The sequence below is a fragment of the Globicephala melas genome, chromosome 17 (assembly GCF_963455315.2).
Source record: "Globicephala melas chromosome 17, mGloMel1.2, whole genome shotgun sequence".
Lineage (NCBI taxonomy): Eukaryota > Metazoa > Chordata > Mammalia > Artiodactyla > Delphinidae > Globicephala > Globicephala melas.
The window spans coordinates 47,602,157-47,613,994 of record NC_083330.1 but is presented as its reverse complement, the minus strand read 5'-3'; the positions used below and the strand labels follow the sequence as shown (position 1 = coordinate 47,613,994).

Sequence of the window (11,838 nt, the reverse complement as noted above, 5' to 3'; positions counted from 1 at the left end):
TACCTTCAAAGAAATTCACCTTAAATTTTAATATTTACCTACTACGCACTAAGCATTGTGCTAGAGTACACTAGAGTAGAGAGGAAACAGCCTTGAATTTGGAATAAGAAAAATTGTTTCAAACTATTCATTTGTTACACTATCTTGGGTAATTTAACTTGTCTCGTTTTCTTATCTATAAAATATGGATAATAATATTTATCTCACAAGGTTGTTAGAGATGAAAAAGAGATAACCTGTGTCAATTGGACAGCATAGTGCATTGTAGGTCTTCCTTGAATAGCCCGGAGAGTGCATGTAAAGGTCAATGATAATCTAGTAGGGGAGATGAGACGTGTCGACAAACACTTTACAAATACAAGGCGGAAGATCTGACGTGCCAGTGTCACTACAATTGTATTTAGGAAGTGCTACGGAGAGGTAAGGGAAGGAGGAATCACACTTCTTGGGATGGAGAAAGATGTTTATAGAGAAATCACGGGTCGCTGAGTGAACCCCTCTCTCACTTCCCGACCCCCGAGGTGTCTCCAGCCCCCCCGGGGGATGTCAGAGCCACCTCCACGCCAGACTGGAAGTGCTCCGCACTCCAACCTTGTCCGGCTCATCACGGGCACCTTGAGGGTGGGCGTCCAGCCCCAGCTCCCCAGCAGGCATTCCCAGCGACCAGCGGCCGGGGTCTCGGCACTAACCTGCGCCCACCCACTCCGAGCTCCGCGCGGGTTAAGTGGAGGAAGGGAGGAAGGGGTAGGGGAGAGTAACTCCCAAGTTCCCAGCCTCCGAACACCCACTCTCCTCGCTCGCGCAGCCACTCTCCGCCACCCAACACGTCCTCATACAACCCGCAGGGGCAGCCCCGAGACCGCTGACTGCAGCGAAGCGCCGAAGCCGGCCCCCACTACCCAGCCCGGGGGAACCCATCGACCCGCGTTCTCTCGCTCGCTCATCTATTGGCACTGCCTTGCTCCTCCGGCCTCTGTCACGGGGAAAGCGGCCCTGAGACTTAGAAAGTCCAGCGGAGCGCGGGCTGGGAACCAAGGCAGGCGGGCCAGGGGATTGCCGATCGCACGGATGGGCGCGGGTGCCGGCTAGCGCTGTCTGGCGGGTGGCGGCGCCGACTAGCCTATGCGGCGCGTGGCTGGAGCCGCGCGTCCGCCGCCCCCTCACCTCGTACCGGCGCTGGCTACCCCGGCTCCCGGGAGAGCCGTCCCGTGGAGGACTCTCGCGCCGCCCCGGGTGGGAGCCGGCGAGCTGCTGAGGGGGGTCCGGAGGGAGGCAGAAAGAGGGAGGGAGCGCGCGCGGGCGGCGGCGGCGACGGCGACGGCGGCCCCTCCCCCTCCCGCCGCCGCGGAGAGCGCAGGGAGCAGCCGGGGGCTCGGTGGCGGCGGCGTCTGGCCCCAGCTCCTCCTCCGCCTCCGCCTCCACCTCCGCCTCCTCCATCTCCTTCTCGCTCGCTCCATCTGCCGTGGTTATGGCCCGTCGCTGGAGCACAAAAGAGTCTCCGCGGTGGAGGTCTGCGCTGGTCTTGCTTTTCTTCGCCGGGGTGTACGGTAAGTGTCCTGGACCTCGCGTCCCGCTGACTGAACAAAGCTGGGGCGACCCCGGGCCCCGAGGCCTCCAGGACAGGGGGCTCCCCGAGGAACCGGCAGAGACCCCGGCCGCCGGCGGGACAAAGACCCGGCGAGGGTTGGATGTAGCGGAGGGGGTGTCCACACACGAAGATGCTTTGGTCCATTCGTCTGTCTCCAGACCCTCGGGGTTTTGGTGGGTGTTTGGGCGTCCCGGACCCGGGGAGCCCCCTGGGAGCTAGAGGGTGGCGGATGGACTTCCCGACCTGGGCTGGAGGGCCACGGTGGCCGGCTGGTTCCTCGGGGACTCTTAGCCCCTTGAATAACACACACACACAAAGATGTAGGACTGTGGGAGAAAGAAAGGGAGGTCGCCCCCCGCCGCTGGCCGGGACCGTCCTGCCACCCCTAACCCCCCCACCCTGGGCCAGGAAGTTCACTCCTCAGTGGAATTCACACCGCACCGATCCCTCACCTTCCCCACTCCCTGGCAAAGCAGCCCGCTATTTTCTTCCCATCCCTGCACTTCGGGGGCTCTGCTGATCCCGGGCATGCAGGATCCTGCCCCTTGCTCTGGAGCAGCACGCGGGAGAAGGCCAGAAAATAGTTTCCAGCCCCACCTCAGTCTCTCCCTCTTAGGGCGTACATGTCTGCCCTGACTCCCAGTTCGTTTGGCATTTCATCCATCATTGTCCGCTAATGTTGTCACTGTTGCTTTATTCCAGTCTGTGGGTTGTATTACATATATTCCTTTGAGGTTAAGAGATGGCTGAGGCTGTGAGTAAGGACCAAGCTTTACGTAGTACACAGGGGTCAGAACAAGAGCTAAACGGAATTAATTGGAAAGAACATTCATTGCTTGAGAGACTTTGAGTTCCACTTCTGGCTTGACTGTTTTTAGTCATCAGTTTAAAACATTGTATAGTTGTTTCAGAGAACACAGTTAACCTTTACTTTTGGGAGTGGTGCTTTGATTTCTTCAGAAGAAAATAATTAGAAGTTATCATTCTTTGGTAAATTTTACTTCTGAAAAGTCTAAGTCATTTGCCACAAACACTTAATTCCACTAATGGTGGTGGGGATGAAGTTCAGTCAACATGTAATTTACGAGCAAGTATTATTTCTTTTGAAAGCATTTATCTATGGAATTGAATGTCACCGTAACTTTTAAAACCTGAGAAATTACACGAAAGGAAGAATTTAATGAACTGAGATCGACATTTACTGCCAACAAAGAAATAGTAGTTTTTCTGTGTGGTTCAGAATGTATTGCTCCCTGACCTGATTAATATATTTTTATTTTTGTTTGGGAGGAGTTGGTCCACATTTGATGTGGTAATTGCCAGTGGTGTGCTTATTTGAACAGAAAACCCAGTGCATGACTTCTGATTGTTAGTTGCATCAAGTGGCTGTGATCCCTACTTGCTTGGTGACTTGTGGGTTTGGGTCTGCACCAGAGATCAATAAGCTATTATGTGTTTCTTCTAGCCTGAAGGTGGGTGTAGCTCTGCTCTAGGTTTGGTGTAATGGCCCAGGAGAGAGCAGAAAGCTAGAGGCATCTTTAATCTAGGGTGATTAAGAGTGTCCAGCTTTGTCCTCTACTATAATCAGAGTTGAGTCTTAGTGATGTGTGATCAGATTGGATAAATAAACAGGTTCTTTTAGCTCTGCTTTCATTAAGAGCTATGTCATTAGTGTTTGAACTAAAATTCTTTTTGCCGCTAGGGATAAGAGGCTGTGAACCCCCGAATTTGTCCTGGTGCATCCTTTTGTACTTGTACACAAAATGACTTTCTGGTAGATGTTTATCAGATATTTATGTTTTGGGAATTTGTGTTTAGTGAGGAATTGTTAGTAGGCAAAGACTGAAGCTCCTTTTTCCAACAGTGTGGGGTCACATTATAAAACTAGCAAGTGATTATGCTAAGGGTTGACATCTCAAGCCACACAGCAAGTTTTAAAGTATAAAGAAAACGGAGGTAGTGAGCCAGGCGGGACACTAAACTGTGAGCAGAGATTAAAGGAACCCTTCGCTCTGCATTTGGGGAAATTCTCTTTATTGCTGCACTTTTTGTCCTCTTCTGTCCTGTGTGGATTTATATTAGAGAAGAAGCAGCTATAATAATAGTGTGTGTGTGGCGGGGGTGTGTGTGCTTTCATAACAATAGTGGGGTTGTTTTACTTGAATATGCAGTAGTTGTGATGAGTGGATGCGTCCTGAGAAGTACCCATCACCTGTTCTGAGCCTTTAGAAAAACTATACACTGTAATTTATGAAACTGTCCCTTATACAGCAAAATGTGTGTTTTTTTCAAAGTGGCTTCAAAACTAATGAGAAACCTTTGTTAATGCAACTGAATATTCAGAGTAACCCTTAACTTAGACCCAGTGAAAAAAATGCAGGTTGATTGGCTGATATTTGGGCAGTTCCAATACCAACCTTTCACAGAGTGACTCTTTCTTATCTATTAAACTGTAATATTAAATGGCTCCAGGTTGTGCCTTGAATCTTTGAAACATTTCAAATACCTTAAAAGTAATCTTTTTATTTTGGTACTTAGTTTCTTCACATGACCATTTTAGTGGACTGTGTGACTAATAAATGTGACTGTTTTAGTGGAATAGTATGACTGTTTTACTTCCAAGTTACTTTTCTGAATGCCAAAGCCTTATTTGAAACTCTAGATTATGATATGGAATACAGTTAATGTTTTCTAGGAGTAGTTGTTCAAAGACCAACAATTATCTTTCAGGAGCTGCTGTAGCTTAACTGCACCGAATGTTCCTGAGAGTTAGGAGAAGGTAAAGGTTGACCTCTGCCATTGGAAGTTTGAAGGGATAAGAACAGTTAGTGGGGGCAGCTGTGACCTTGCTGGCATGTGTTAGGCCTGCTGTAAGAGGAGAAGGTGCTTCTTCATATCTCACACGGGGGTATCTGGCTGTTAAAATGTGTAGAGGTTTTCCAAACCATCTCCTCGTCAGTAGAAGCTGTTAGTCTTGCTCACCTCCCAAGCCATAATTTGATAATTATGGCAGTTCCATTGCTTTATCCTTTTCCACTCTGTTTGTCTCCCAAATCAGTGTTTTCTAATCTTTTTTATTTTTATTTATTGATTTATTTATTTTGCGGTACGCCGGCCTCTCACTGCTGTGGCCTCTCCCGTTGCGGAGCACAGGCTCCGGACGGAAGCGCAGGCTCAGCGGCCATGGCTCACGGGCCCAGCCGCTCCGCGGCATGTGGGATCTTCCCGGACCGGGGCACGAACCCGTGTCCCCTGCATCGGCAGCCGGCCTCTCAACCACTGCGTCACCAGGGAAGCCCTCAAATCTTTTTTAGAAGATTAAAATACCTAAAATACATTTTATATTACTCCCAGTATACAGAACAAAACAAAATTCATGAAATAATCCTTGCTGGTACTACCTGTGATGTACTCTGATGTTTTTTAACCTATTTCACCTCCCTTCTCTCCTGCTTCCTTTCTTCGTGTACTGGTTTGGACTCAATAAAGTAATTTTGGACCCACTTATAGAATACAGTTGTTAGTTTGTAAAAGCACTGCCCTAGATGAAGCCTTAAAATGTAATTTTAAATGTTTGTTGTATTTGTATATCATTTTACAGCAGCCTTGAAGAGTTGTAGGTGGTAGAGTCTTCGGTTACTTGCTGCTAGAGCTTTTGGGAGCAGTAAGAACTCTCCCTGACATGTACTGACTGAACTTATGACAAAAATGTATCTTTAAAGTGGTTTTCAGCTTATTATAGTCAAAAATTCTTTCTGTACACACTGCTGTTCTAGATGTTGTGGAAGCATAGCATGTTCTTTTTACTCTTGCATCTTATGTCTAATGAGTGAGTCTTTCTCTGTGAATTTTATGGAACTTTCAGCAGGATTTTATAAATTTCCAGTTTAAGGATAGGCTAGAAGTTCCAATTTTAGAAAGGTTGTAGAAATAACTAGAACATGAGGAAAAAAATCTAAACCAGATTCCAATTACTTCTAAAAAAGTCAGCCTTGATTACATAAAATATGTTGAGTAAAACTGAATTAATTGCTTAATATAAACCCTTCCTTGGGTTTAGAATCTAAATTATATCCATATCGTAGGGAGAATATAAAGGCATGCAGCACATTCCACAAAATTCTAGGCGGTTACCAGGCAGAAAGTATTAAATGACCACTCTCAGAGGGGTACCTGTGTTCCAGGGAGAATGTGGAGGAGATCTGAATGATGTATGGTAAATGATTTAGAACGTTCCTAGAAAGTATAATCTCTGAAGAAAACATAAAAATGATGTCAGGCTGAAAAGTGAGCAGCAGTTTAAAAAAAAGTTTGGGAAAAAAGGACTTAATTTTTGTGCTTAGAAAATTTAAAGCTTATCAAGAAATTAAGGCAACAATGAGAACTTTTTGTTTTTCTGATGTGAGGCGTTTTTGTATTTGGAGGGTTTTTGTTGTGTTTTTTTTACATCTTATCAATGAAATTACAGTTTAAAGAATGAAAGGTAAAAAGGAGGTAAATACCTTTAATATAGGTGAGATGTATGTAGATTTAAGCAAATAGAAAATGTTTTATTTCAGAATTTCGGAATGAGTACTAATCCTGTTCCTGCTACAGGTCTTTATAGGTAAATGAAGGTTGTTCTAAACTTAGGAATTGAGGTTGAATTAATGATTTCTAATTTCTCAGGTTATCTTTCCCTCCCATTTCTTGGTTTCTCTTCATTTTCTCCTCACTCCACCCTGTCCTTTGTGGGAGGGGTGAGTAAGATGTATACTACTTATTCTCCATTTTCTAAGGTGTAGGATTGGATTAGATCCTACAAATACAAGTTACCAATTTGTCTGTTCAGATGCATGTCATTAGTCCTTTTAAGTAGATGCAACACTAGATGTGTATATAGATAGATAGGTCTGTCTGTCTGTCTATCTATCTCTAGTTTCAATATGAAATTAGCTTAGGGAATTCTGTCTAAACTATAGAAGGAAGGGAAGGAAACTAACATTTACTCAATTAAGTTCAGATACTGTGGTTGGTCTTCATTCATAGTCTGTTAATATTCATTAGGTCTTATTTAGAAATCCTACAAGGTATTTATTCCTTTTTTTATGGAAGAGAAAAATTGAAGCTCAGAGAAGTTGTCACTTATCTAAGATCAAAGCACTAGGAAGTAGTACAGCCAGGACCACAACCTAATCCTGTCTCTCTCTTCACTCTTTCATTCATTTAGCAAATATTTGTCGAGCGCTTGCTTACGTCTGGCACTATGTAAGGCACGACAGCCTGGTGGAGGTGGTTTCTGCCCTCGTGAAACTTCCAGTCTAGTGAATAACTTGTAGTAAGTGCTTTAACAAAAAACAAACAGGAGACAGCAAAGTGAATACCAGGCACAGAGTAGTTAGAGGAAGCCTTCCTTGTAGAGGAGAATGAAAGACCTGAAGGACAGCTAACCATGTTATGACTGGGATAAGAGAGCCTTGCACATGGGAGCAACATGTGAAAGACCCAGAATTAGGAAAAAGCTGATGTGGAAGAGCTGGTGTGTTGCAGGTAAACAAATAAAATCAGTAGCCGGAGCACAGTGGTCATAAGAGTGACAAGGTGAGGCTAGAATCTTAGGCAGGGACTCAGGGCTTTGGAAACTATGGTAAAGAGTTTGGGTTTAAGTGTAATTGTTGACACAGTTTAAATGCTGTAGTGTGATCTTTGTTTTGAAACAGTCGCTTTTGCCCCTGTGTGGATTGTTGAGAAGTAGGCAAGAGCAGAGGTGGGATGATAGGTTTCGGCTGTAATGCAGGTGAGAGACACTGAGGTGGCAGCAGTGGAGGTGGAAAGAAGAGTATGGATTGCCCCTTTGATAGGGAAGGAAGGGGTGCTTCCTCTCTCGTCACAAGAGGTTAAGGAGGAAAATATTAGTTCAAGTGGACTTAGGTCTGTAGGTTTTGTAGTAGGATGATGGAGAATTCTCAAAGTGATATGAGATCATCAGGTGAGAGTGAAGAAAAGGGCTGAGAGGTTGCGGGTGATTTCTGTTTTCATAATTCAGTAAATCAGTTTAGACCCTTAGGAAGTTAAGTTTCTGTTTATTTTAATCTAGAAAAGAGAAGCTTAAGAATACTCAGTTCAAGAAGGGATATTGTGTGTGAATAGTTGTATAGCATATGACACTAAGGAGTGGGGATTTAAGTTACAAGGGGGGAGGCTTAAGAAGGGTTCTGTGGAGAACTCAGTTCTAAGGACTGTTCATTTTTGTGGATGAAATAAGTACAGAACAAAACTTTCTACAGTGTTTTAAGAGTATTTAAGGCAAAAAGGAAAGGGTGGAATAAAAGTTAGATTTCAAGGACTTTTTGCCCAAGTTAAATGCTTTCTACTAAGTGATCAATTAAAGATTGCTCTATGTCTTAGAAGAGTCAAGAATGCATTGGCGGGGTTTCCCTGGTGGCGCAGTGGTTGAGGGTCCGCCTGCCGATGCAGGGGATACGGGTTCATGCCCCGGTCTGGGAGGATCCCACATGCCGCAGAGCGGCTGGGCCCGTGAGCCATGGCTGCTGGGCCTGCACGTCCGGAGCCTGTGCTCTGCAACGGGAGAGGCCACAGCAGTGAGAGGCCCGCGTACCGCAAAAAAAAAAAAAAAAAAAAAAAGAATGCATTGGCAGATTAGAGAACTTCAAACATTTTTGGAAAAATAAAGTGACCTTTTACCTTTCTTCCCTGGATTGAATAGTTTATTTACAGAATATATAACTTTAGAAGGTCCCAAAACTTCAAAGTAAATGAAGCCAACTGAACAGTTTTCTAGTTCTCTCAAATACTTTATAACTCACTGCCCTGCCCTGCTAGTATCAGTTTGGTGAAGAAGTGAAATCGTTTTACATTCATGTTTTTACCATTGAATGAGAGTAACTTCATACTTACCTTTAATTCACTTGAATTTCAGTTTTTAGAGATGGGATTTGGTGTTAATCTTTTCATATCGAGGTTAAATGGAGAACAGTGGGATGTGTCGTAGTTGGAATTTACCGTTCAGATGTAATTATCTGACTTAATTTCATTGATTGTTAAAGTATCTTATAGGTTTGAATAAGTTGGAGAAGACATGAATCTTTTATCTGGCATATTCTGAAATAGAATTCAGTTTCTTGGAATTATTATTGCCTGTTCTAGTGATACTAAAATCTTTTACCAAGAGTTAGAATACAGAACTCCTTTACAAAAAGATGCTTTTCTTAAATCCTCAAAATAACTCTGAGGTAGGTATTATTAGAAGAAACTGAAGCTTTGAGAGTAGTGATTTTGCCTAAGGTTTGCGTCTCTCTGCTGCTGTTCTCTTCATGTAAAGGCTCGTTAGTTTTTAATTTGTGTTATTGTAACAGCCCCAACTTGACTCTAGTCCTTATTCACTCACATCACACAGAGGAGCAGCAGAGTGACTCTTCTAAAGTGAGGATATGATTATGTAACTTTCTTGCTTAAAACCAATAGTTCCCTATTCTTAAAATAGAAGCATCACTAGGCCCTTCACGATGTAGCTAGTTTTTCCCTTTCTTGTCTCTTGTCACTCCCTCCACCATGCCCTTCCCCTCCACCGTGTTTGTGCCATACTGAACACGTTTCTCTTGTCTCCTGGCCTTTGCACACACTGTTCTCCCTGCCTGGTTTTACCTTCCTCCACCACTTTCTTCACTAGGCTAACTCCTGCCATCCTTCAGCTTTCCTTTACATATTACCTCCTTTGGGAAGTCTTTTCTGGTTCTTCAAAACTAGGTGCCTGTCTCCTAAGCATCTCAGACTGTTCTTAGTATGCACACTTGGTATTTTCCTGTTTTACCTCTCTATATTCCCCCCGGAGCATCGCTGCCTACCAGATACATATTGTGAGCCTCAAATGTAAGTCATATACATAGTTTTAAATTCTGTAGTAGCCGAATTAAAAATTTTAAAAAAGCAGGTGAGATTAATGTTAGTAATGTATTTAACCTGATATATCTAAGATATTATCATTTTGACATGTAACCAATACAAAATTATTAATGAAATATTCTGCATTATGTTTTTCATACTAAGTCATCAAAATCCAGTGTAAATTTTTTTTTTTTTTGGCTGCCTTGGGTCTTTGTTGCTGTGCACGGGCTTTCTCTAGTTGCGGTGAGTGGGGGCTACTCCTCGTTGCGGTGCGCGGGCTTCTCACTGCGGTGGCTTCTCTTGTCGCAGAGCACGGGCTCTAGGCGCCCAGGCTACAGGAGTTGTGGCTCGCAGGCTCTGGAGCGCAGGCTCAGTAGTTGTGGCTCACGGGCTTAGTTGCTCTGCGGCATGTGGGATCTTCCCGGACCAGGGCTCAAACCCGTGTCCCCTGCATTGGCAGGTGGATTCCTAAACACTGCGCCACCAGGGAAGCCCTCTAGTGTAGGTTTTATTCTTACAGCTCATCTCAGTTAGACTAACCACATTTCAAATGCTTAATAGCCACTTTGAAAACAGTCAGTATCTATTAAGGCTGAGTGTAAACATGCCCTGTGATCCAGCAGTTCTGCTCCTGGTATAAACTCAACAGAAGTGGGGACGTCACGTGCGTCAGAAGACACGTACAAGGATATTCATAGCATCCTTGCTTGTTTTAATTCCAGATTAGAAAGAGCCCATATGTCCATCAGCGATAGAATAGATGAATAAATTATGGTATATGGTATATTCACATAAGGGAAAACCGTACAGCAGCAGTTCTCAAACTTTTGGGACGCAGGGCTCCACAGTTCTTGGGGGATCCAAAGAATGTTTTTTGTGTGACAGATATATATGTTTTTAAATATGGTAAATTAAAGTTGACAGATTGTTAAAATATTTATTAACCCATTTAAAATGACAAGAAACCAACCCCATTACGTGTGACCTTAAGTAGCATACGTTTTAAAAATATGTAAAATGACCACTAAAATTTCCAAAAAAAAAAGTTTCGTAAGAAGGATGGCGTTGCTATACATTTTTGCAAATCACTGTAATGTCTGGCTTAATAGAAGACAGCTGATTTCTCATGTCTGCTTCTGCAGTCAGTCTGCTGTGACATGTTTTGCTTGAAGTATAAGAAAGAAATCTGGCTTCACATAGATAATTGTAAAGGGAGAAGAATTTTAGTAGCCTTTTCAGATAAATGTGAATATTCTTTGATGCTACACCAGAACTTGACAAGTAGTTTTTTAAAGTTTAGTTGCAATGTGGAATCTGAAATCAGTGAGCTTTCTGTATTCTATTAAACTCTGAAAGGGTGTTGGGAATTCCCAAGAGTCCACTGACCACATTTTGAGAAAAAGGTGCTCTCATTACAAGGTAATGGAAAAGAACAAATTTTAAAAAAATAAGGAAAAAAACCCCAAAGTACCGCTGCAGGTAGGGTGGGTAAATTTCACATGTTGATCAAAAAATGTTAGGCACACAATTATAGCTACCGTATGAGTACAGTGTTAGAAGTTAGACTAATGTAGGAGAGCAGTTGCCTCTTGGGGTTGGGCGGGGGTGGGGGTAGTGATTGAGATGGGTACCATGGAAGCTTCTGGACTGCTGGTCAAATCTATATCTTGACCTAAGCGGTGGTTTACACAGATATGGGTTTTGGGGGTGATAACTCATGGAACTATAAACTTGCAATTAGTGCATTTTTGTATGTATATTTCAAATAAAAGTTTTTAAGTAATAACTTTTGAAAAAAAAGAATAGAATAATGTTGAATAATAGTATCCATAGAAGGTTTTCTGATAACGTAGATTCTCTCTAGTGTTTGCATTTAGTTTTTGTTCTTTTTTGCTTGATTTTTTGCCATTGTGTTTGATAATTAAAAACAATTTTAAAACTTTGTACTTTGGAAATTTCAAGCATATTCAAAAGTAGAGACACTAGTATAATTAACCTGATATACCCAACATCCAGCTTCAACAAGTGATCATTATATGGCCAGCCTTGTTTTATCCACTCCTCCACCCACTCCCTAAACGCAAATGATTTTGAAACAAATCCCAAGTACCTAATCTAATAATATTTCAGTATGTATCTCTAAGATGTGAAGACTTCAAAAAACAAACCTTAAGTCCAATACCACTATCACACTTAAAAAGTTAACAGTTCCTAATTATCATTACATATCTAGCCATATACACATTGCCCTGGCTGTCATATAAACATGAAGTTTTAGAAACTCTTTGGATCAGGATCCAGATAAGGTCCATACTCTGCAGTCGATATCTGTTAAGCCTTTAGTTTTAATGGTTCCCATCCCCCTT

At 43.0% G+C, this 11,838-nt stretch overlaps 1 protein-coding gene across 2 annotated transcripts in view; it reads left to right on the top strand.

The window, feature by feature from the left end:
* The first annotated feature begins 849 nt into the window (after nucleotides 1-849).
* Nucleotides 850-11,838, top strand: part of LRP12 (LDL receptor related protein 12) — an 84,435-nt gene continuing 73,446 nt past the window's right edge. The window contains exon 1 of one of the 2 annotated variants that reach the window (XM_030863077.2): nucleotides 850-1,547. In XM_030863077.2, coding sequence (XP_030718937.1) covers nucleotides 1,469-1,547 — 79 coding nt within the window. In that variant the 5' untranslated portion in view covers nucleotides 850-1,468. The remainder of the gene's footprint in view (nucleotides 1,548-11,838) is intronic. The other variant, XM_030863076.2, reaches the window with a different exon arrangement.